This window comes from Bos indicus, chromosome 22 (assembly GCF_029378745.1).
Source record: "Bos indicus isolate NIAB-ARS_2022 breed Sahiwal x Tharparkar chromosome 22, NIAB-ARS_B.indTharparkar_mat_pri_1.0, whole genome shotgun sequence".
NCBI classification, from domain to species: Eukaryota; Metazoa; Chordata; class Mammalia; order Artiodactyla; family Bovidae; genus Bos; species Bos indicus.
Window position 1 is genome coordinate 21483011 of NC_091781.1, and position 25769 is coordinate 21508779.

The window sequence follows — 25769 nt, forward strand, 5'->3', positions numbered from 1 at the left end:
ACCTGCCCTGGCCACTGGGTTTATCATGGGCTATTTTAAGCACTGGCCTATCCCTTCCAACTAGGAGACAGCTAGAATTTGAGTTAAAAACCACACTTGTTCTAGCATCAGTGCAAAACCTCACAAAATCTATAAGATGTCATGGATAAGCAATGACTCCACTGGGCTCCACTCCAAAAATATACTTCTTGAGAAGCATCAAGGGGTCTTGGGCATCCTTGGTGGCTCAGTGGTAAAGAATCTGCCTGCCAATGCAGGAGACATGGGTTTAATCCCTGATCCAGGGAGATCCCACATGCCGTGGGGCAACTGGGACCATGTGCCACAACTGCTGAGCCTGTGCCCTAGAGCCCGGGAGTTGCAGCTGCTGAGCCTGCGCACCTAGAGCCTGTGCTCCACAGCAAGAGAAGTCACTGCCATGAGAAGCCTGCGCACCGCGACTGGAGCGCAGCCCCACTCACAGCACCCAGAGAAAGCCCTTGCAGCAGTGAGCCCAGCACAACCAAAGACAGATAAATAAACAAAAATTATTTTTAAAAAAAGACTAACGGGTCTTTTTCTTCTCCGAATGTCAACTGTGTTTTTCTCATATTATTTTCAAATGGTCTCATGTCCAGGAAGGCTCTTCTCTCTTAAGTTAAAACCTTCTTCTGTGAGGTGGTCCCTTTTTGTGTCTTCCCTAATATTTGAAATAGAGCCCAATCTTCTGGTCTTACTCATTTACCTCCAACTTTACCATGTATTCCCAGCAAAGTTAAGAGCTGGGCCATTCAAACCAAATCAAGCTGGGCATAGACCAGGATGCCTGCTGATGCCTGGGATCAGGTCACATCCTGAAACATAATAAAATCCAGTGGCTGCTTCCTCACTGCTGGACAGAGGCCTCTGGTTCTCCTGACTCCCAAGGTCTATAGCCAGATGCTATATGACTTCTGAACTAGTCCATGTCATCAAGGCTTCAAAATGATACACCTTTTTTTCTTTTTCCCCACCTCCTCAAAGAAAAATGGAATTACCTGATTCTCATGGCAAGGTCCTTGACAGTATTCAGTCAAACTTTCCAGGGTTTGGTTGATGAGGGCCACGTTCTTTTCGTTGATATAGAGTCCCAGAAGACCAAGACCCCCGGTGGTGCTTCCACAAATACAGTCCAGAAACTGCAGTGTCTCGCACACCAAATTGTAGTTGGTCTTGTTGTTTTGGCAACGGAGGAAGTTCTGCAATTGGGGCGTCCCCAGGTTTGGGGAGCAGAGGCAAAGAGAGAGGGAAATGGTCACTCAGCCTGCCATTGTGATCATGTGTAGTCAGTTGGGGCACAGGATTGCATTGGTTAGAACAGAAGAGTCATCCCCCACGATGGTCAGCCATGGATGCGGCCTTGGCAACAGCTACGAACACTTGGCTTTTGTATGGGATGCAGTGGAGAAGAGCTCCCCTTTGACAACCCACTTCAGACTCCGAGACCCTTGTTTCTCATTTCTCCCCTTCTCGCTCCAGCCCACCTTCCCGCCCACCGCATGTTAAGTTAAGAGTCTTCTGACATTTCCAAGGACAGTGGTTTTATTGAAAAGATGATGGTGTGGTCTGGATGCTGAATGCCGCCCAGAGTGTAGTCCTGAGGGTAAATCACCACAGCATAAAGTGTCACAGGAGGGCTTACGCCACGGCCCTGGTGGGGATCTGGATTACCTCACTGGGTCACTTCCATTATTAAAGGAAGGAACGAAAGTGAATAAATGTGTGTATGCTTGTGTGTGTGTGCCCAAGTATGTATTCTCAAGGTAAACTTACAATGTTAACAAGACTTAAGAGCAGATACTTTCTCAATGAAGTAAACCAAGGCACATTCAATAACCTCATAATACAATGTCTATTTTCATACGGAGATTTTTTTTTTTGGGGGGGTCATAGACTCCAGTAATCTCTTCTTAAAAAGAGGCAAAGATTAACCACAAATACTTTTGGGCATAGTTATAGAAGTTACATATATTTGCTGTAGAAAATCAGAAAATTATCTTTCTGGATTATCTTTCTAAAAAGATAATTAAAAAATAAAATGAATGTAACTTTTGACCCGGTAATTCCACCTCTGTTACTGTTCGCAAAGTACGTATTGGATGTTTGCGACAGCACTGTTTGAGACAGAGAAGAACTGGAAGCAACCTAAAGGCTCATCAGTTGGGACATAAACAAATGATAATCCATCAACGTCTTTAATATTGTAAGTTGCAAACACCGAAGCAGGTCTGTATGTATCAATATGGAAAGATCTCTAGGATATACTGCTGAGTTAAGCAAACAAAAAGGGCAAATAGCAGATTAATAGGGATCCAGTGCTCCCATCTAAAGATACAGGAAAAGGACAGGAAGGATTCACAGTTCAGAACAATGTGGGAATGCGAAGAGGGACTTTTTTTTTTTTTTTTTAACCGAACACTTATTTTCATTTAAGCCTTCATAGAAAGAATATATTCATTGTATAATTCATGATGTACAAAGAATATATTCCTTGTACAAAGAATATATTCCTTGTACAATTAAAACATTTATAAATGCACAGATTAAAAGCTGGTAATCAAGTTTAATGCTTGACTTGTCAACAAGCTAACCACCCGTCACTGTCACCCCAACCCCAAATTAAGCTCAGTCCCTTATGCTTAAGCCTTTCTGACAAGTCTAAAAATTGGGCCATCACTCAGGTCTGGGTGGGAGGTGGGGGAAGGACAGATGTTTGAGAACCAAGTGCGCTTGCCCGTGACTACATTTCTAAGGACTACAGGAAGCCAGAGGAGGGTTCCACAGCCATTTCTTGCTCCAGTCCCTCAAAGAAGATTCTACCTGTTAACAGCCTGGCTGAACCCCACGCCATGCCATGGTGGGGTGGAGGAAGATTCACAAAGAGGATAGGGGAGGACCAGACTGTCCTAGGCTCAGATGCACAGCATGGTTCTTGAGGTCCAATTTCCTCCCCAACTCCTGCGTCATCATTCCTGCCATGCCCCTGCCTCTGCTCGGGGACACCCTCTCTCCTGCCGTGCTCGTCTCTGTCTGGCAGCAACGAACTTCTTTCTGCTCTTCAAGCACCTTTCACTCTCTCATCTCTGGGACTTCAGCTGCACTGTTCCCTCTGTCTGTCATGCTCTCCCTGTCTCCTGTGATTAATCAGAGAGTTAACTCTCTGATTAACTTCTCTTCCTTCAGGTTGGGGTCTCAAGTTACTTCTTTCAGGAAGCCCTCCATCCTGACTCCAGTGGGATCGGAGCACCAGCACTGGCAACAGCCAACTAGCACAGGGACTGTCTCGGGCCAGGGGCTTCACAAACACTGCCTGAATGTCTGAGTTAAGTTGAATGAATGGGAGAAAGAGGACTTGGGGAGTCATCAAGGCTGACATGCTTCAGACTCTCCAGGAAGGACAGTGAGCAGCCCTTTCTTGAAAGCCTCTCCCATTTCTCATGATCTTTATAGCGTGTCCACCCAGAATTTCTCCCTCCTAACTCACATCCGTTTTCTCTTATTCTCTACAAAAACTGAGGTTTTTTGCTGTGCCACTTGCTAAAGGCCCATGGGAACTCCTTCCGCGCTTAAGGAATACAGTTTACACTTAGCACATACCACTCACCCCACCTTGCCTAGGCTAGAAAAATCCTGTTATCTTTGTGGTCTTCCTTGGAGTGCCAGGGACCAAGTCAGGATGGGAAGATGAAGGACATCAAAGACTTTAAGCCTGGGCTTAAACAGACCTCAGTGGACAGAAATCAGAATCTGCATCCCTTAACCCAGATCAAAGCAAAGCCAGCCTCTCAGGGGAAGTTCAAAAGCAATGCAAAAATGGTTCAAAAACAGTCCTTCCCATCAAGGTTCTTGCTACTGTGAACAAAGCTTGCTTAAGGCAGCAACTGCCCGTTCAGCAAAGTCAAGTTCGGTGGCTTTATCTCTATTGAACATTTATCAACGGGAGAGTTAAGGTTATAAACATGACCAGAAACTCTGGGCAACTTCAAAAGGCCAGAATCCCTCCCTCTCTGGGCTTATCTGCACTTCCTTCTACCAGGGGGCTGGTCCCTCTTTCCTCATGAAATGTCTTCTCCCTCAGATCCAAAAGGAAACCCCGACCCAGAGATTCACCATCGGATCCAGAACGCTGCCAAGAGGATGGCATTCAGAGCTGCCGAATCCCGCTTAAAACCATCATTTTGAGAGCCAGACTCCTACAAGCATCTTCTTGTCAGAGCGATTTTATTAACTAGCTCAGGCTGTCTGACTTAGTGGGAGTCTGTGAAGATGAGTGCAAGCTTCATCCTTCTAAACCCTTGGTCCAGACTGCTGGTTTGCCAGCCGGGCCCTGCAAAACCCTGGGGGACCCCGGGAATGCCCCATGTCTCAGAGCTCTTAGAGATGAGAAAGCAAAGCTCGAGTACTCTGTAGTTTCTATTATGAACAAAGCAGCCTTGCTTTCATCTGCTTTACCTCATACAAACAAAGAATTCTGCGGCCTTAAACAGTTTAAAATTACTGGCGTTATGGTACCCTCAAAGGTTAAATTGTTAAGTTTTTTTTTTTTTTTTTTAATATATTATACTCTACACTCCTTCTCCCCACAATACCAGTGTTTCTGGAAGACCAGTATATTGGAGAATGGAGTTTTGGAAGGACTCATGAAAAGGTGCTTCTGGCCACGGGGGCCTTGGAGAATTAATTCAGAGTTTTGCGAAGAGCTAAAGACAGCTGAGCATCGAAGAATTGATGCTTTTGAACTGTGGTGCTGGAGAAGACTCTCGAGAGTCCCTTGGACAGCAAGGAGATCAAACCAGTCAATGCTAAACGAAATCAACTCTGAATATTCATTGGAAGGACTGATGCTGAGGCTGAAGCTCCAATACTTTGGCCGCCTGATGCAAAGAACCGACTCAATGGAAAAGACCTTAATGCTGGGAATGATTAAGGGCAGAAGGGAAAGGGGGTGACAGAAGATGAGATGGTTGGATGGCATCATTGACTCAATGGATATGAGTTTGAGCAAACTCTGGGAGATGGTGGAGGACAGGGAAGCCTGGCATGCTGCAGGCTCAGTCATGTCAGCCACGACTGAACAACAGTAAGGTACAAAATAACAACCGTGAGGATTTCCCCACAAGAAAGGGTGAACTCATACAATGAGGGCCTCCCTCTGCTTCCCCAGTGAAGATGGGAGTTCCAGGGGGAGGAGGGGAGGAAGAACAGATCCACGAAACCAGAGCTACACTCAGGAAACAAGCACCTTGGGACTGCCCCTCTGACGTTCATGGACGGGACTCTACTCAAGGGGGGTTTTTGTGTTTGGTTAGTTCAGAACTCAGCAGACATCAGCTTCTCTGAGAAGCTTTCCTGGACCTGGCTCACTGTGTTGGTTCTCCTGCTCTGAATCTACAAAACCCCTAAGACGGCACAACAACAGCCCTCAGCATGCTGCGTGGTCGTCTCCCTCTTACCAGGGGCTCCTGCTTTGTGGGGAGCAGGGGTAGGGGGGTCTCCATCGCCCTGGCTCAGGGCACAGAGCAGATCCTTGCCGAGGTGAGGAAATCAATACACACATGCAAAGTCTTAATCTACTTTTCCTTCGGAGCCTGAGGTTGGTGGAGACCAGTGACTCTGGTGCAGGCGAACAGTACAGGGCAATGGCCACGAAGTTCAGTCTAGAAATCACCCCAGCAGCAGGGCGGGGCCCCCATCCACAAACATGCCACAGTCGAGCTGAAGGCTTTGTTTTCCTACTGGTGGGACAGCCGGGTTTCCCACGGTGTCGCTCACACTCCCTTGGCCTGTCTCCTCCATGATGGATGGTGTAGATACGGAAGGTGGAACGAATACAGTCTCCCTTCAAACAGAGAAATGCCAGCCAAGGAGACAGTCACCAGACCCTGACCTCTGGGTCATGAGAGCTCTGTCCGCCCACTGAGCTCAGCATGCAGGCATCAGGCCAGTGCGTCAAGGGTTGACGTGTTCTATGTCCAAAGTAGGAATGTCTGAGCAACAAGCAAGAAAAAGAAGACTGACAGCCAAGATCTCACACTCAGCTGTGGACAGGGATGAAGCCAGGGATGTCAGTGGAGGAGATGGGCGGGTGTCAAAGTCTAGAATGAGCCTGAAGTCACTGCCTGGCTGACAGAAACCCCTTCGTTTTGAAGTACGGGCCAGACTTGGCTGGCTGATGACCTTGGATCTGAATGCTTTTTCAAAGCCCAGGCTCTTCACTCACTGGATTGAAAAATCAGTACAGATGGTATTAATACTGCAAACTTCATCCAGTACCATCTCACTGCTCTTACTGTTTAACAATTAAATTCATTACTCAGCTTACCTAGGTAGAGAGTCTGCAGCAGGTTTTAAGGGCGAGCCATTTCTAGCTGTGGCATCAAATGGTTTGGCCACAGCTAACACGTGAAAAGTCATCAAACCACCTGGAGGGTCAAGTCAACAACGCAACATTTCAAGGCTGCACCTTCCCTTTGCTATGTTTGGACTACAATTATTACTTTTTTGTTTTGATGTGGACCATTTTTTAAGTTTTTACTGAATTTGTTACAGTACTGCTTCTGTTTTACCTTTTGGTTTTCTGGCCAGGAGGCATGTGGGATCTTAACTTCCTGACCAGGGATCAAACATGCACCCCCTGCAATGAAGTGAAGTCTTAACCACTGGACCACCACTGAAGTTCTAGAATTATTTCCTTTTCAAACCATCATGATTCAAATAAAACTACCACTGCTAATCTATTTACTTTAGGAGGAAACATTCTATCTTAGAGGAGTTCAGGCACACTCTTTTGGTTCGGCTTCATCCCTTTTAGGCAGAGAGGAGTATTTTCCTTAACAATCAGCAGCAGAACCAGGTAATGGCCAAGGAGCCAGGCTCCAGCACGCTTCTGGGGAGTGACCGCTTCTACAGATCTGTGTCCACTCAAAACAAAGAGTGTATCTCTAGAACCCATCCTTGGCCCTTCCTGAAAAGCCTTTGCTGCTGGAGGAACTCTGCAAGGAAGAAAACAGCCTCTATCTTAATGTGGTGGTAGACAGCACAAACTCTACCCACCAGACTGCCTGGGCTCAAATGTGAGCTCTGCATACCCTAAATGAGTCCTGTGTATCTTAGTTTCTTCATCTATAAAACAAGTGTAATAATACAGGAGACACTTAGCATCCAGAATCATCTAAGTGCCCAATAAGCCTTGGCCACAACAACAAAAAGTGAACAAAGCATTTCTGGAATCATCAGTTCAACAAATATTTCTGAACATTTATGGGAGTCCCTGGGACAGCAAGGAGATCAAACCAGTCAATTCTAAAGGCAATCAACCCTGAATATTCACTGGAAGGACTGATGCTGAAGCTCCAATACTTGGCCACCTAAGGCAAACAGCTGACTCATTGGAAAATACCCTGGTGCTGGGAAAGATTGAGGGCAAGAGGAGAAGGAGGTGACAGAGGATGAGATAGTTGGATGGCATCACAGACTCGATGGACATGAGTCTGAGCAAGCTCCAGGAGGTAGTGAAGGGCAGGGATGCCTGGCATGCTGCAGTCCATGGGGTTGCAAAGCGTTGGAGACAACTCAGCAACTGAACAACAAATGTAAAATACCAGAAGACCACTTCATTCATTCAACCAAAACATATTGATTAGAACTTTCCATGTACCAGATTCTGTAAGTATATTCAATCACCCACCCCACCACCAAGTCAAGATTTACCTGTGCACCTAAACATCAAAAAGTGGCAGGCTACCAGACAGACACAGGCGTGCACACACACACACACACATCACAAATACATATGTGTAGCAGGGGCAACAACACAGATGAGCCTGAGATTTTATCCCTGAGGAGACGGTGGGGAAGATGAGACAGAGAAACGCTTCGGAGGTCAAGAGCAGTCTGGGCCCTTAGCTGGAGGAGACTGGCTGAAGGGAGAGGAGCCCACAAGTCACAGACAAGCTGGGAGGAGATGAGAGGAGCTTGGGCTCCCCGCCCCCACCTCACGTCCGCCCCGCCCCTGCCCCGCCCTCACCTGGAGGTCCCGGTTGTGGTTTTCGCACAGCAGCTGCAGGAAGCGGAGGATGGGCTGCATGATGGTGATGACCGCGCTCATCTCCAGGTCGTCCTTGTTCTTGTCCGCCGCGGCCTGGGCGCCCTCCCCGGACTGGTAGTGGTCGTCGGGGTCAGCTTCCCTTCTGAAGGTGGTGAAGGCTTTGCGGGTGGCGGCAGAGGCCTCCAAGAGCTGATCCCGCACCTCTTCCGTAATCTGCGTCGCAGGCTCTTTGGCTAGAACGCAAACGTGAGATGGTCAGTGCTGCCGAATCCTCTGGAACGCTATTCACCACGCCAGAGACGATGTTAAGAGACCTAAGTTCTGCCATCACTAGAGAGCCCCTCAAGGTTGGCAAAACGCTCCAAGATGGCACCATCTTCTCTCAGCCCTTAGAATTAAAACTGAGTCGGGCTCTGCCAGCTCACTTGTGGCTCTAAGGCATCACCTCAGCTTGCTCTCATTTAGAGGAAAAGTGGTAGAGGTTCTGCCAGCTTCACACACCTATGACTCTGGGCCTCAGCTTCCTCATCTGTAAAATGGGGAGAACATTACTGAAGTCTTTCTCTGAGAGGGTTCCCGAGAGGGTCAACATAAGCTAAGCAAATGGTAATTACTGTTACTGTATGACGATCGATGGAATCCTTTACGGATCCCCAGGGCACCGTGATTTGATCAAGCACTTGATGTGTATTAATTACCTGGCTCACTTCTCACACTAACCCTGTAAGGTAACCAGGCACTAGAGTTAGGGGCATTAGACTCTGTTGCCGGACTGCCTGGGTTCAGATCCTGACTCTGGTATACTTACTACTTTCATGTTCTTAACAAGTTAATTACCATTCTGATGCCTCAGTTTCCTGGTCTGTAAAATGGATGTAAAATAATTTATTTTACAGTGTTGACCTGAATTCTAAATGAAGTAACACATGTAAAGGACTTTGGACAGTGCCTGGTTCGTAGGAAATACTCAGTAAATGTAAGCCTTCCTTTTTCTTCTGTTTATCCCCATTCTACACCAGTGGTTACCAACTAGGGATGATTTTGACCCCATTTCCACCCAGGGGATGACAGGAAATATCTGGAGAGATTTCAAGTTGGAGATAGACTACTGGTACCTACAGGCTTCCCAGCTGGTGCTAGTGGTAAAGAACCCACCTGCCAAAGCAGGAGACATAAGAGAGGTGGGTTTGATCTCTGGGTCAGAAAGATCCCCTGGAGAAGAGCATGGCAACCCACTCCAGTATTCTTGCCTGGAGAATCTCATGGACAGAGGTGCCTGGCGAGCTACAGTCCATGGAGTCACAAAGAGTTGGACACGACTGAAGCAACTTAGCATACACGCGGGGGCATCCACTGGGTTGAGGCCATATATGCTGGTACACAGCCTGCAATGCACAGGACAGCCCTGACAGCGATGGATTGTCCAGATGTCCCACGTGCTGTGGCTGAGAAACCCAGGCCTCAACTTAAAAAAATGAGGCTCAGATCTGCTCGAGGCCTTCTGACTCTAGCACTTTTGAGTCTACCCACTCCCCAGTATTACTTCTCTTCAAGGAAGGTAATGGATAAAAAGCTTCATGAACTTTCAAATATTTTAGAAAATAAGGGAGGATTAGATAATGCCTTTTGTTTTAAAGTGTGTATCTTCCTCAACTTTCTTGGACATTAAATGAAAATTACAAGAAAAGATTATCAGTGGATTTCCTGCCAATAAAACACTGGTTTGACCAAGAAAGTATTAGTGTATTAAACCTTAGGAGTTTCCCAAGCAGCAGGAATTCAGTTCAGGTTACATGTTGTTGCTGTTGTTTAGTCACTAAGTCGTGTCCAACTCTTTGCAACCCAATGGACTGTAGCCCGTCAGGCTCTTCTGTCCATGGGATTTCCTAGGCAAGAATACTGGAGTGGGTTGCCATGCCCTCCTCCAAGGGATCTTCCCAACACAGGGATCAAAACTGAGTCTCCTGCATTGCAGGCAGATTCTTTTACCACTGAGCCACTCTTCCAGGTTACATAGGAAGAGTTTTATCACAATCAGACTGGTTTTATTCTTCTGAAAGCCCCAGTCAGAATCCATCTGGGAGTCTAGAAGTCCTGTAAAAATGAAAGGAAAACCAGGGTTCCTCCCATGTTCCCAATCCAGCTGACCCCAGAGCTGCGAGCAGGGGGCTGTTTACCTTTTTTCCGTGACGGGGCATCCCTGTCCACCTCGTCATCTTTCTTTTTATTTCCCAAGTCACTGGTGTTCACGGTCACTGTTGCCTTGATTTCCTGCTGGGCCACCTTCATTCGGTCATAGAAAACCTTGAAGAATTTCTCCGACTTCTTGTCTTCTGTCAACCGGCAGAAAAAGGAGTGCTGCCAAGGAAAACCCATGGTTTTTTCCCGACACTGTGACACACCAGTTACTGAATCCCACTCAGGACACCAAAACCTCACGAGGATCAGAGCCAGACACAAAACCTGAAAACCTATCTCAGTTTGGACCGAGGTTCAACACTGTTTTTTGCACTGTCATTCACTCGATTCGACAGCCTGAGTGTGTCTACAAGGAGCTTTGAGAGAAAACTGTCACGTCTTGGCTGAAGAAGCCATACCGGCCTGGGAAGCCTGCTAGGGGGTGGTGGGCAGATTTTAGCTAACTAAGCACAACTCCCAACACACACAGGTATCAACTCCAGTAACAATGAAAGCAGAATGTATTTTTGGTAATTGTTGCACGGCCAGTCATGTTTAAGGACATCTACGAACCCTCCTCTTTGCAAACCCCTATGAATATATACAGATAAGTAAGACATGCAACCCGCCCCTCTAGGGCTCCACACCAGATTACAATGACATGCCTGTAAGGAAGACTGAAACGTGTAACAAGTGCTCCAGAAGCTACAAAGACAATTATATTATAGATGTTCACAGCTGGCAAGGATGACATAGGTCTGGAGTGATCCCAAGATCTTCATGGAAAAGGTGGTTTTCAAATGAGGTCTTCAAGGGCAGGTAGAGAGGAACAAGCTTACAGTTAACAGGTAGTCTGCCTCTTGGATACGCACTTGTTTTTTTGGACCCACTGCAAGCAATAGTATACATTGTTGATGTGAAAACACAATATGGTGTCTCAACTTCGTTTACGAGCATTCTCTTTTCACCCCTTTGCAAATACCACGCTGTTGTGGATTATTTACATAAAAATACAATACGGTCAATTTCCAGAGGAATAAAACAAAGCTCCAAACAATGTATTTGCTTCTCCGGGTTGGAGCTTTCTGCCAATTTCACTTCCTCCCCCATTTGGAGAGATGGCACTTCCCTACAGAAGGTAACCCTAAGCTTGAAATCCCAGAAAAAAACAAACTCTTATCAGCCTCACAAAGCCCCTCGACTCCTCCACCTCTCACCCCCGCACACCCTGAGCCTGATTGAGCAGCCCGCCGCCCCGAAAGCCACTGCGTGTCCATCTGCCGACACGCGACTTCAGCCACTGTGGCCCCTCTTCCAGCCACTAGTCCACATGGTACGCTGACAGATGTCCGTGTCACTTGCCCACAGAGCTCTGCTCACTCCTGCCCTTCTCCCTCTCCCTGTTCTTCACCTCTGGTTGTTTCTTACGTACAACACAGGATACAGCCCTCCTACCTGTGCTCCCTGGTCTTAACATTTTCTCTTCAGCCACTCCCAAATGCCAGTTTCCAACCCCCTGCCTGCCTCCTGCTTGGCCTTATCATTCTGTGTGCCACCCTCTGTCACTCCTGCTCTTTAAGCCAAGCTCCAGGCTTTCACGTGCCCCACTGCCGTGTGTGTGTATGTGTGTGTGCATGCGCGTGTGCTTATGTGTATGTGTGTGCACGCACGTGTGTGCTTATATGTGTGTATGCACGCGTGTGTGCTTATGTGTGTGTGTATGCGTGTGTGTGTGCTTAATTGCTTAGTCGTGTCTAACTCTTTGAGACCCCATGGACTGTAGCCCACCAGGCTCCTATGTCCATGGGGATTCTCCAGGCAAGAATACTGGAATGGGTTGCCATGCCCTCCTCCAGGGGATCTTCCAAACCCAGGGATCGAACCCAGGTCTCCCACATTGCAGGTGGATTCTTTACCAACTGAGCCACCAGGGATGCCCATGAATACTGGAGTGGATAGCCTATCCCTTCTCCAGGGGATCACTCCCACCCAGGAATCGAACTGGGGTCTGTTGCAGATGGATTCTTTACCAACTGAGCTACCAGGGAAGCCCTCCACTGCCCTTTACTTTATTTTTAGGTTTCTCTTTTGCCCATCCATCCAACCAGTATTCCATCCACTCATCCATCCATCCGCCACCCACTATTTACTGCACATCTGTCATGAGTTGGGCATTATGCCTGTTAGAGGAGAAACAACAATGAACAAAAAGGAGTCTGTGCCCTGTGAAACTGGTAGCTTGGTAAGGAAAACATACGTTCACTCTGGAAAACTGCTCACATGTGAAAAAGCAAGTTCTACTTGTTCACTTCTTTGAGAGCCGATGTGTCTGCAGACAAACAAAAGGAGATGTGCAGGGGACTAAGAAAGACCTCAACCGACAGCCACCCAAACACAGTGATCACATTTTCCTCCCAGAGACGTCACACAACATCTCAGCCACAGGGGTCACGGGGAGACTGCGGGAAGGTGGCTGCTCAGGGCAATGAAGTTCAGTTGCTGCCCCATCTGTCTTCCCATGGTATGAAGGCAACTTAAAAAACATCTGTGGGCAATCTGGTCATGCAGGAAAACAAATGCACTTTAAGTCAGTGAATAGCCAAAGCCCACCGACTGTCACCTGTAAGAGTGTAACAGTGCACACCCAACACCTACTACAAACACTGCTTCGCATCCAGCCAGATGTCACTGGACAGGGTCAGGGCAAGGAGGCCTCTGGTAAAATGAGAGGAGGGCAAGATACAGAGGATTACATGCTTCTATATATGTTTCTGCAATGGCCAGTGTATTTATTTTGCGTTATTTGTAACAGTCCTCAGTCCCTCAAGGATTTGACGCTGCTTTGTAAACAAAATGTGGTCAGTGAAATGGTAAAGTGGACAGTGGGGTACGGTGATACAAGTAAGCACAGAAAACTGATGTCAAACAAGGATGGTGCTAGAAGATGCGAAGGGAGACCCAGCTGATTCTCGGGCACTGGACATCAAAAAACTGAAGACAGGCAAACCCCATGATGCCTCACAGCAAGAACTGAGGAGGGAGATCATACCAGTGCCTCAGTGGAAGGAAACATATCTTAACGGAGGGTCAGTAGGGCAGGCTTTCCAGTTGGACCTCCAGGGTTTGAGGCTGGGGTCCCTTACCCACCAGCTCTGGGATCCTGAGCAAGTTACTCAACCTCTCTGAACCCATGTGGAAAGGCTGCTGAGGTGCACACCAAGCGCTTAGCACAGTGCCCACAGAATGAGTTGGTTCTGCACCACCATTAACCAACTATCACGAGAAAAAGCCACAGCAAAGCCATCACCTGAGAGGCTCAGTGGTGAGAACAACCTCCGGAGTCAGAACAGGCCTCGGCTCCACCGCTTACAAGCCAGTGCCACCTTAGAAAGTGACGACATCTCTGAAATGCAAATCTTCTCACCTACCAAATGGGCATCGTAACAGGGTATGCCCTTCATGAATGGTTACGAAGACCCAGCAAGCTAATCACAGTGACACTCCCGATGGCTGACCTGACGAGGGGCTGGGAGCGTGAGTGAACCTCTGTGCCTGTCACCTAACACCCTCCACCGCCCGTCTCCAATGAAGAAGTTGTTACTATCACTCCTTTCAGAAATCAGGAGAAGCTTTTGGGTCTTTGAGATAACGTGCCTCCTGTGGGAGCACCCCTGAGATGCTGGCGCTGTGACACACAGCATCTTCCCAGGACGCCGGGGCGCTGGGGGCGGCAGAGCAGCAAGGGGAGGACAGAGGAGAACTTTCAGGTCTCTTGAGTGGGAAGCTCAGCAGACATGCTGGAAGGAGAGGACCTTGTACAGGAGAAGTGAAAGCCACGGCATGCAGAGGAGCTAAGACTCACCCCTCACCTCCCTGGGGTAGGCTGTGCCTGGTGTCACCCAGAGGCAGTGAGCTCAGCTCCTGTACATCGTTCACAGACCTGCTCCTTCCACCTCCTTCTGTCACAAGGGCCTCATAGGGCCCGGGAGGGGAAAGGGGCGCCCTCCTCTGGACCATTTTTCCAGAAGCAGGTGGGACCTTGGACCAGAGCAGGCAGGGACTGGCTCCCAACCCCCTCAGGCTCTTCATGGCTACCTGCCCACTGCTCTCCTCGAATGTGTTTCAATGAATTGCTCTCCCCTCCTGCACTGTTCCCCAAACCTAGAACCAAGAGTCACGGAGAGACTGTTTCACTTCTCCAAACTTCACTGCACTCCACCCAGCAGGTTTGAGGTAACCCTTCCAAATAAAACTAGTGTAGTGCATGAGTTGTCAGTAACAGCAAAACTGCCTGCCTCTGGGCAGGGGGGTGGGTGGAGAGTGAGAAGTGACCAAAAGGGAAACAAGAGAACTTTCTGGAGTGAAGACAATGTCTTGATTGGGATGGAGGCTGCACAGGTATGGCAGATAGAAGAATGCCCCCCAGCCCTGCAAAGACGTCCGGACTCTCATCTGTGGGACTTATAAAACATGCCAGCTTACATGGCAAAGGGGAAGGAAGTTGTAGATGGAACTAAGGTTCCTAATCAGTTGATCTTGAAACTGGGAGATGATTCTGGATTATTCAAAGGGCTTGTGTCATCACCAGGGTGCTTAAAAGTAGAAGAGGAGGGGTACGACTCCTTTGGCGGTCCGGTGGTTAAGGACTCTGCCCTTCCAATGCAGGGGGCACGGGTTTGATCCCTGGTTAGAGAACTAAGATACCACAAGCCACGTGGTGTAGCCAAAACAGAAAGAAAAAGAAATGTAGAGGAGGAGGGTGGAGGGATGCAGTATGAGAAGGACTCCACTCAGCGTGGCTGGTTTTGAAATTTGAAGATGAAGAAGGGGCCACAGGCTGTGGGCGCCCTCTAGAAACTGGGAAATGCAGGAAAACAAATTCCCTCCCCCTGGGGCCCCTCCCCTGCTGAATCCTGATTTAGTCTGGTTAAGACTTATGTCGAACTTATAAGATAAAATATCTGGCTGTCTAAAGCCACTAAGATTTTAGTAATTTATTATTCTTAGTAACTTATTGCTGAAAGTAATTTTAGTAATTTGTAAGATTTAGTAATTTTAGCAGTTTAGTAAGATTTTAGTAATTTGTTATTTTTAGTGATTTGTTACAGAAGCCACACAAATATGACCAAATCTGATGGTATTTGTCAAATCTGATCAAACTCTACACTTGAAATCTATACATATGATTGTATGTAAGTCATATCACAATGAAAAGAGAGATGGAAAAAGCAACTGCTTTGCTTCCAGAAGGCTAGAGAACTTGGTCAAAGTGGTCCAGACTGGGGGCCACCCTCAGAGGCTACCTTCCCCAGCAGAGGGATCTGAGTCTGACACCCTCATAGCCCATCTCTCTTCACCACCGCCCTTTCCTCCTCTCCCCGATCATCTCCAAATCACATTAGATTCCAAAGCCCTTTTCACATAAGCTGCCTTATCAGCATCTTAGGAGATTGTCAAGATAGATACCATCATTCATAAATCCATCATTCATAATCACTTTAGAGGCAGGAGACCTGGGGTCGGGAGAGGTCAGCTGACAGGGGGCAGAGCCTCGCTGGCTCGCTGCCCCTGTGCTCAGGGCCATCTCCACTACCTACCTTCTTAATGATCACACAGAACACCAGTCCCAGGGGGCGGCAGGCAACTCCAAAAAAGAAAAGCCTGGTTTGGGGGCAGACCCGCACCAGTACCAACATCACAGACAACAGGTACATGTTTAGAGGGGCTTGAGGGAAGGTAGTCGGGGTTGGACCAGGTGAGAAAGTGACCACCTACATGGGAATTCTGGAGGACAGAGGAGGGGCGGGGATCTAGGTATGGCCATTGTAAGCTGGGTTTAAAAACCACCACCACAAAAAAGAAACCACAGATCAGAGAAAGTTAAAGTTGGAAGCACCCTATGTCAGCCACTTCCAGATGCTTTTCCCACCAAGGAAACTCGCTCCTCCTCCTTCCCCTAACACTGGGGTAAGGACCAGGTATTAGAGAGATACAGGCACAACTGCTCAGCCTGAGACAGAGCGGGGAGGACCCCATCTCACCACTGGAATCCTCCTTGCAACTCCACGGTTCCACAGAACGCTGTTTGGAAACTACCCACTTAGTCCAGCCCTCCATCTTTTACAGAGGAGGAAACTGAGGCCCAGAGCGAAAATGAACACAGAAAACCACGTCTCCTGAGTTCAAGTCAGTCCCCTTGACCAGGATTGGGGGTGGGTGAGTGACACCCGACCTGAGTTTCATTCCCAATCTGGGATAAATGTCAAGTGGACACAGTTTGCCCTCCCCGGGCTGCCCGGGCTGCATGGGACTCAGGAATGAGCTCTTCAGCTGAAAATAATAAGGAAACCGCCCTTTCAGATCACTCTTGAAAACAGTTAAGACATCTCTTAATGAGCCTGGCAGCCACCTACTATGCCCGGCCAAGTTCTTACAAAGAAACAGAGTGTGATTTATGACAAGCCCTCCCAGTTTCTGAAACCAGAGGCCACCCAAAGTTAGGGACCAGCGGAGGGCTGGCAGCGCCACTACACAATAGGCCGGAAGTGTGCAGGAGAGGGTGGGGGCATGCCTTTCTTGAGATGCAAGAGGTCACGGCCCGGTCGCATTGTGCAGGATGGGGTCTGTCTGGAGAGAAAAAGGGGAGACACGGGCCTTCCCCAGGTGCTAGACACACACCAGGGAAGGTGAGCAACTGAGCACCTTATTGAAAAGTCATCTTCCCCAGAGTTCAGAGACTTGGGGTGGGGCGGGCGTAGTGGGGGAGACAGTCTTCGTACCCTGGAACCCACAGCCAGCCAGCCTGCACTTGCAGGGAGACGTGTGTGTGCTCAGCTGCTCAGCTGTGTCTGCCTCTTTGCGACCCCATGGACTGTAGCCTGCCAGACTCCTCCAGGGAAGAACAGTGGAGTGGGTTGCCATTTCCTCCTCCAGAGGATCTTCCCAACCCAAGGACTGAACCCGTATCTCCCGTATTGGTAGGCGGATTCTTTACCACTGAGCCTCCTGGGAAGTTTGCAGGGACATGGGAGGAGCCCTTTATGAGCATCTCAGATAAAGGAAGCAGAGGTGGATGTGATTTAGGCCCGGCCTGGGGGAGGGAGGAGGGTTGAGGGAGCAGTCCCCTGTGCTCCTGGGACAGCTTCGAAACTCGGATCCTTCCCCAGAAGAAAGTATTTCACCCTGCAGTCATTCACCGTCCAGAAAGCCTCCCACTGAGCCTTCCGAGGTTCCAGAGAATCAGCTTTTCTATCTGACTGCCTGGGCCATGTCCCTGAGTGACACAGCCCATGACTTTCACTCTGGGTGCTCATTTATCTGCTGCAGAATGAATTAAGTTCTCAGGCTAAGGGCAAAAATTTGAAAAATGTGACCTGCTGAACAATGCTGAATCCCTGAGCTTCCCAGGGCTGCTGGAAATTCCTCCCTGGATTTCTGTCTTTTCCATGTGCTTCCGGCACATGCGCACCTCAGTCTTGGCCCTGGGGTCTCCAAACAGGGCAGCCCATTCATGTCCAGCTCAAACAGAGGTCCTGCGGGTGACAGAGTGACAGCAATGGCTACCCAGGTGTGGGGTTTACCTTGTGGGGTTCTCTTCCAAGCCCCGTGGTTATCCGAGATTTCATCACTTCCTGGGGACCCTGATTTGTAAATTACAGTGAGTGGTAACTTAAGGCTTATGGTTTGCCGGGCACTGCCTAAGTGCTTTGTACACAGTACCTCATTTAACCCTTGCAACTACCCCAGGAGGTAGGGGTTATCACTCTCCCCACTTTACAGATGAGGAAACTGAGGCTCAAAGAGGCTAAATAACTTGTCAAGTCCTACAGCTGGGAAGCGGTGGTGGTGGCCAGGACTCAAGCCCCATTGGTCTGATGCCTCAGCCCATGCTCTCAGCTCCCCTGCTTCGTTCAGCACCTCTCCCCTGAGCAGGAGTGTGTCAAACTCCAAACACCTTTTGGCTTTTTATAATCTATTTCCCCACCTACCACCCTAAGTCTCTCAGCTGCACAGACACAGACTCCTGTCACAGTAAAGAATAGCCGTGGTAGGAACACGTGTGAATGCCTGTGTTTCCTGCGAAGCCTGATGCACTTGTGAAGATGGGCTCCGAAACAAGCCCCTTCTGCTAGATGAAGCTTTGCCAGGGCTGGGCATTACAGACGATTCACCTAACTGTTGTCATCACTCTAGGTCTCGAATCCTTTTCTTAGAAACCCTTGACAACGATCAAAACCCACAGATCATGCACCAGGAACTAGGTGATAAAACACACGTGCTTCAGGCAGAGGAGCCCAGAGAACTGCAAGTCTGGAAACCTAAACTGTAGCCAGTGCTCCCTGATAACCAGCCAGGTGAACTTGGGCAATTTGCTTACCTGCAGTTGTGCCCTGGGTTTCTTATCTGAAAAGCACGACTCTTACCACCTGCCCGTGTGCACCACGTGGCTGGGGTCCATCAAGGTTGCAGTTACGAAACGCAACGTGAAGCACAGTTTGATAACTATGGGAAACGACTCCAGTAGGGGCGTGGAATCTATCAACACCACTTCCCAAGGAGAGAAGTCAGCAGGTAAGACAGTGGACTGGCTCACGTGCTGGGTGTTACGTGATGACCAAAGTCTAGCATCCCCAAAACATCCAAAGATAAACAATCCCAGCTGGGACTGGTAGGTCAAGACGGCCTGCAGAATGACAGCAAAAACACACTGGAGAGCATTTCCCAAAACCATCACAACGAAGGAAGTGAAAGAAAATAAAAATCCAGCTGGAATCTCACTAGTTCTAGAAGCCACTCAGCTTCTGCTAGGCACAGAGATAAATGTTTTAGCTTCCACTTCCCCAAGTTAGTACACCCAAATGCAGAACACAAACTTGGTGTCAAACACCACCCCCTACCCCCTCGGAAAGGCCCAAGTCTTTCAACATGAACGGTGTTTCTGGTATTTTCAACTATGCTTGACGCTTCAGGAAAAGTATGATGTTTGAAAAGAATCTAATAATGAGTGAAGTGGACATTAAGAATCAAACGTACCCCTGATATAAATGACTACTCACTCTAAGGTGGATGTTTTTTAGCAAGGTTTGATGGGTTTAAACCGGTAAACATCTACAAGTCTCAGCTCACCTACATCTCTGAAGATGTTGCCAGCATTCATGAGTTCAGGAATAATATAAACTTTATAACAGTAGAGAAGGAAGCGAAGAAGTGTACTAAGTATGGGTTGGAAAGACATCCACACTTCATTTTTCTGAAAAAAGTTGCTCCCTCGTCCAAACTGTAGAGCCGTCTCTTGATAACTCAGAGATAAACAGCATGTTTCAACTCCTCTGACCTGCCAAGCCTGGACAGAGGCCATCTTCTGCAGAGCAAGGCAGTGTGTTGGTTACTCTTCAAGTCAATGTGCGGCTTACACAAAAGGAAGCCGCTGAAGCAAACAAGAGTCTGGTGAGACCCCAGGAAGGACTCTTGTGAAAACCCAAGACATTCTAGAATCTCGTTCCATGCACCTCTACTCAACTAGAGATTAAGAAAATCCATCTCCAGTGTGTGTCTGGGGCCAGGGTCCCCTCCAGGGGTGACTCTGTGATTCAACCAAAGGGCCCTGTGGGGGTTCAGGTGACACCCTCGGGTCCTGTGCCAGCTCACCGACAGCCTCACCGTGGGGTCTTGTGACTGGGGGACGGAGGCCTTCTCAGCAAGCCTCCAATGTGTACTGCGAGACCCGAAAAGAATGATGCAAGAGCTGCTGGAGAGACTCCATCACCAAGAAACGCGCCCTGGGCATCAGCCAAGGAGGGCTCAGGTGGCCCCCTGCCCAGAGCCTGGGGGCCACTCAGCTACTATGCCTTCCCACTTCAGTTGGGGGTTCCATCTGTGTTAGCAAGAAAGGACTTAGTGGCAAGCTACTGCACAGCACGGGGAGCTCAGCTGGGTGCTCTGTGATGACCTAGAAGGATGCGATGGTGAGGCGTTGGGAGGGAGGTCTAAGACAGAGGGGATACCCGTATATATATATGGCTGATTCGCATCACTGTACATCAGAAATGAACACAACACTGTAAAGCAATCATACTCCAATTAAGAAAGAACTGACATACAGGTCACAGAGTAGGACCTTCGCTCTCTGGTCTGACTTCCATCCTGGGTATCTGCGGGCCAATGAATCAACACTGACTGACTTCCTGCCCTAAAAGCACCAAGGTTCCCCCAGGGCATCCAGCTTGAGCCTTATGTTTATGTCAAGAAGCATCTTTTGCACACCTGTTCTCTGTGTTTGCACAGAGAGCAGCAGGGACTCAGACAATGGACTTCGTGTCCTGTACACTCAGGTCCAAACAGATGGATGAGGCTGGTGGAAGAAATGGGCAGGTGTGGACACAGCATTTATTAACCTGCAGCCTCCGTTTCCTCATCTGTAACCAAGGAAGGAGAAGGGGAAGTGCCACCGAGAGGCCGGGAGGATGGAGTTAGGATCTACCATAGTGGAAGCCCAGCACCGGGCCTGCACCTGGTAGGTATTCTAACCAGACACGTTCCCTTCCCTGCTCTAAAGAAACCCAACTGTGACCCACCCACTGGACCATAAAATCCAAAAGTAGTAAATAGACCTGGCCCACCGGAGGCAAGGATGATGGCTGGCAAATAGCAAAATATCCAGCCAAGCAAGCGCATTCTTGATGGAGGGCCAATCGTCACCTGCTGTCCTCCGCTCCATCCAATGACCTCTCCGGTCACAACCCTGCGCATACGCTGCAGGGCTTCCCTTCCTCCCAAACCTGCAGGCCCATTTCACTGGGGACTGGCCCATGAGGGCCAGCAGAGAACATCCTGGGGATCCACGAGTTAAACGTACAGAGGGCCAGATGGATGGGGATGGCGGGACGAGAGTACCCAGTGCTCATCGGCGCTAAGTGCTGCTTCACAGATCATGGCTCTGGCATCAGTGACATGTATCCAAGCAGGTCACAGCCAAGCCAACATGGAGCCTTTAGAAGCACTGACAAGGCTTGGCGGGGGCCGCTGAGACCACCCAATCGAGCCGCTCACCCAATGACAAGTGCAGTTCCTGGGTCAGGCAGCAGTCTCCTGCCCTGCGTGCACCCCCATTCCTTCCCCAGCTCATGCTCCAATGACACTGGCCTCCTTCGGTTCCTGCAATATGCCAAGCCCATGCCAACCCGTCTGTCTGAACATTCCTGCCTCTGTTCCTCACACCCCTAGGTCTCTTCTCGACTGCTAGGTCTGGGCATCAGTGCAACTCCCTACAGAAACCTCCCCTGACCATCTAAATGGCTTTCCTGTGATGCTCTGCATCCTGGCTGCTTCCCTCTTCACATGTCTCTCAATTCACATATTTCATTGTTAATGGGCTTATAATCCATCTCCCCTGCTAGACTGGAACCTCCTTGAGGGCAGGCCCCACGTGACCTCGGTCTGGACTGTCTCACAGCCACTTCATCCTCCATCAAGACCTGCTATCTTAGTGAACGCCCAAGAGTTCCGAGGGAGGGGCAGTCCTGAGAGACTGAAATCGAGTTGAGCTGTGCAGCTACTGGCAGCTGAAGTTTAACTCAATAACCAGAAGGTCCCTGTCCGTGAAAGCTCAAAGTCCTGCCAAGCGGGGAAAATGCCGAATGCCAAAGACCAGCAGGAGGAGGCTGATGTGGCGTTCTAGCCTCTGAGAGGCTTATCAGGTTTGTGCCCAGGCCTCTGTGATGGGCTCGGGCTGCTGCTGACCCTAATCCATCTAGTTAACTGTTAACTGCTCTGCCCCGCTGACACTTGCATTATTAACTGTGGGGTTGGAAGGACAATCCTTCGCGGACCTGCTATCTCATAACCTGGCTCCCGCCCCTGACTTCACAGCTGCGAGCCTAGGGCTGAACAGTCTGCGGGATTGTGTTGCAAGGCGGGCTAGTGAAAACACATTTCTCAAACACCGTATGGTGAGGGCAACTGAAGAACCAGCCTCCTCCAACAGCAATTAAAAAACAAAAAAATTTCTTAAGTCCTGGGTTCAAAGGGAAACAAGTGGCTTGAAGACGTCAGATGGTTTACAGGACTCTCCCCACTTCGGCGTCTGGGACATCTTGATGACAAGTGTAAAACCCAGACAAAGGAAACTGGGAGAGCCATCAGGGAGGCTCTGACACTTTCACAAAGGAACTCGGAGGACGCAGGAAGCGCACGTGGGCACAGATCACTCAGGGAGCAGGAGGGTTGTGCCCAAGGGTCGTAGACAGCTATGGATGTCATGGAGGTTGTTCTGAGAGGTTCTGGGTCCGGGCTTGCGTGTGACGTGTCTGTAATGCCCCCATGTCAGGACTCTAGCCACTGGAGTCCTAGTTTCTAATGAGAAAATATTCTCAACCATGAAGTTAGCTCTGCTGGAAGCCTTCCAAAGGGAAAGTCCCTCCAGTTACTCAGAGGGGAAAAAAAAAAGTTACCTTCTTGGTCTGGAATCCGGGGATATTTTATGCAGATGTCTCTAACAGAAGTTACTAAGGGGAAGTCAGCTCGCCTTTGATTATTCAAACAGGCTACTGCTATTAAGGATTGCACAACTCTTGGGCAAGGCAGGGGTGGGTTTTGGCTTTTCTGTTTTTTTTGTTTGTTTGTTTAAGCCTGTCCTCATGGGAACTACTTATTCTTTTCTAAGAACAATTTCATTATAACCTCCTGAAAGCACATCTTTTAAATACCTAGGTTCTGCTGAGAATGTGATGCACAGGCAAAGCCATCAGAGCAGCTGGGTACAGGTGGGCACCCCTGGGGCTTCTCAGAAGGCCAGTTCTGCTTCCCTGCTGAGAACTGGATGGAGCAGCCACTTCTTTGTTTCTTAAAGGCAGGCTGAATAATCGAAACCTTCAGGTAACAGATGTTGCCTGAGCTCCAAGAATTATCAACCATGGGACAAACACATTCTCTTGTTTTCATGCGGTTCCATTTAATAATGTGCTAGATGAGACAGGAGACTTACCCTACCCAGGCCAAGAGCACAAAGGGGGATGATGGAAATGCCGACCGCCCTCCTTCTCTGGGGCAACTGGCAATGGAATCCACTCGGTTCATGGGCAACCCAATAGCTACGAGAAAGCTCCTTACTGTTTGAGCTTGAAGACTCCTAGCATAGGTGCCTCAATGAAGGGGCTGGTAATAAAAAAAAAATCCTAGGAAGAGAAATAGGTGAGGGTGTGGGGAAAAGACACCGTAGGCAAAACCTTTCTGATATCTTAGAGCCACACAATGCGGAATGCTTAGGGGGAAAGGAAAATATTCTTTCTGGGGACAGCTCCAAGGATCCTGAGTTAGGTGTGAGAAACAAGCCAGCTTATAGACAGGGGGACAGAAAGAAAGAAAAGAAAAGGAGGGAAAGGAAGGAGTCAGGGAAGGGGGGAGTGAGATGGCTGAGAGACAGGGGAATTAAAGAACACCATGGCAACAAGTCTGTCCACCTACCCTGGCCGCCCACCCACAGGCAGATTCTTTGCTGACGCACTTGAGAACAAGCTGGTTCCTACCAGCTCAGGAAGGTGAGCAAACCCAGAGAGCTCATTAAATCCCTTCTCAGCGACTCTTGTCTGCCTGCAGATAGTGAGCAAGGAGGATATAAATAGAAGTTATATAACATCTCTATGTTGATTCCTGTGCTTACCAAAAAAATGCAGCATGACCTTGTTTTTTTTTTTTTTTTTTTTGCAACGTTTTCCTCCACTGTGGGTTGAGGACTTTAAGCCAGTTAGGGATCATCTTAAAGTTTAAACAGTAGGATATAGATTTCCACGTTAAGGACACTCAGGATGACTGTCCAAGTTCAGAACCCTCAGCGATCAAGTCCTCCTCAGGTATTAAAAAAAAAAAAAATTCCACTTGCTATAGAATACAACCATAAGGAATCGTGTGGCTTCCTCTCAGGACATTTCCTGATGATACCAGGAATGACATTAACACCCAAGGGCAAAGAACCATGTGAAATCAAATAAAAGGCTTGGGTTTTCTGAAGGAGGTTGGAACACTCAAAATACATATACTGAGAGCTAACTGATGGGGACTTCCCTGGTGGTCCAATGATTAAGACTCTGCACTTACCATGCAGGGGGCGTAAGTCTGACCCCTAGGAGGGGAACTAAGATCCATGTGCCGCAGGGCACAGCCAAAAGAAATAATAAAACTAACTGATGGTTTCTAAATACTCCAGGAGGACTCAGCTGTCATCTTCTTTCTCAACAGGCAAGACAGTAAGAGTCGAGTGGACTGCAAAGGCTTCTCATTAGGGAGGCCAACAGAGGGTAGAACTGCAGAGGGAAACACCAGTGGGAAGCCCTGGGATCCACTCAACCCTGTGAGTGCTGTGGGCCTTGTGGACAGACTCCGGCTCTGGCATCACCAGGAGGGAGACTTAAAGGAGCGTGTGCAGATGGGCTATGCTGCCGGGTCCCACCACTCTGCTATCTTGTCTAACCTATGGAGGCCACAAGACTCTTTGAAAAAACTGTTACCATGGGGACTTTTCCCTCTGAAGCATTTCTCAAGCAATGTTACAGGTGCTGGAGAATTCACTGTCCTTGGTCTCAGCAAGCTTTTCCTGAGTCTTGGAACATGTGGCTTCAACCCAGAGGACTTTCAAACCTAGCTGCAAGGGTTTTGAATACAAGTATCTTCTGGGGATGCAGGTTAATGACACAGGGCATAGGTGGGGGGTGGGATGCTATGATGCCCTGAGGGCCCACTCAGCATGCAAATCCCATGCCACACTGCTTTCCAAGCAGTTGATCCGCTCAACAGAAGACCCTGAAGGGCTATAAGCAGCTTGAAAGGGGATATCGTGGCTGTCATCCCTATATTGGGAATTGCCTTTCTCATCAAAACTGGGAAGTGGTCAAGGACACAGTAAGTCATCCCTCCAAGCAGGATAAGAGCCATCCTCCCACTGGAGCCCTGCTCTTCGGTCAGCCACCGAAACATCTCCGCCCCGTGAGCCCGAGCCTTTCAACTGAGCCCTGTGAGCCTGAGCCTTCTCCTCTTCTATATTCCCGTGAGGAAGACACCACCTACCTTCTGCAATATAAACAGCGTGGATCTGGTAGGAAGCCATACATCTTCCTGTCCCGACGTGGCAAGGTTGCCAGGTAACAAATGTAGAAATATACTCGGAAAACTGTATGTGACAATATACAACCTCCGCTCTGCAGCTGATAACCGAGGGAGTGCTAGAACACTATGTTCTCTTAACACTTGGGCTCTCGGTATGAAAATAAAATTAAATGGGATATTTCCTCTTGTAAATAGAAGACAGGCATACAACTCACACATGCATCCGCTAATTGGAAATAGTAGAGGGGTTCACAACAGCCATGTGCAGCACGCCCGGGCTTCACTCTCCTGCCCCTCCGCTCCCCCAACATGGATTCCAGAAAACTCATAGAAACGTAACTGAGCCAGAACCTCTACTATGTGAGAGGCAAGTTCCCCTCTGACCAGAGAAAGGATACAGGTAGAAACTACGGAAGAGTTCAGACATTGT

General features: G+C 48.7%; 1 protein-coding gene across 7 annotated transcripts in view; it reads right to left on the reverse strand.

Annotated features, from left to right (window-relative positions):
• The window catches only part of ITPR1 (inositol 1,4,5-trisphosphate receptor type 1), a 352734-nt gene that overhangs the window by 70966 nt on the left and 255999 nt on the right, over window positions 1-25769 (reverse strand). For all 7 annotated transcript variants that reach the window (XM_070777089.1, XM_070777087.1, XM_070777086.1 and 4 more), the window contains 3 exons: window positions 10243-10423; window positions 8045-8298; window positions 1017-1217 (listed from right to left, as the gene is read on the reverse strand). In XM_070777089.1, the coding sequence (XP_070633190.1) occupies window positions 1017-1217; window positions 8045-8298; window positions 10243-10423 (636 nt within the window). The remainder of the gene's footprint in view (window positions 1-1016; window positions 1218-8044; window positions 8299-10242; window positions 10424-25769) is intronic.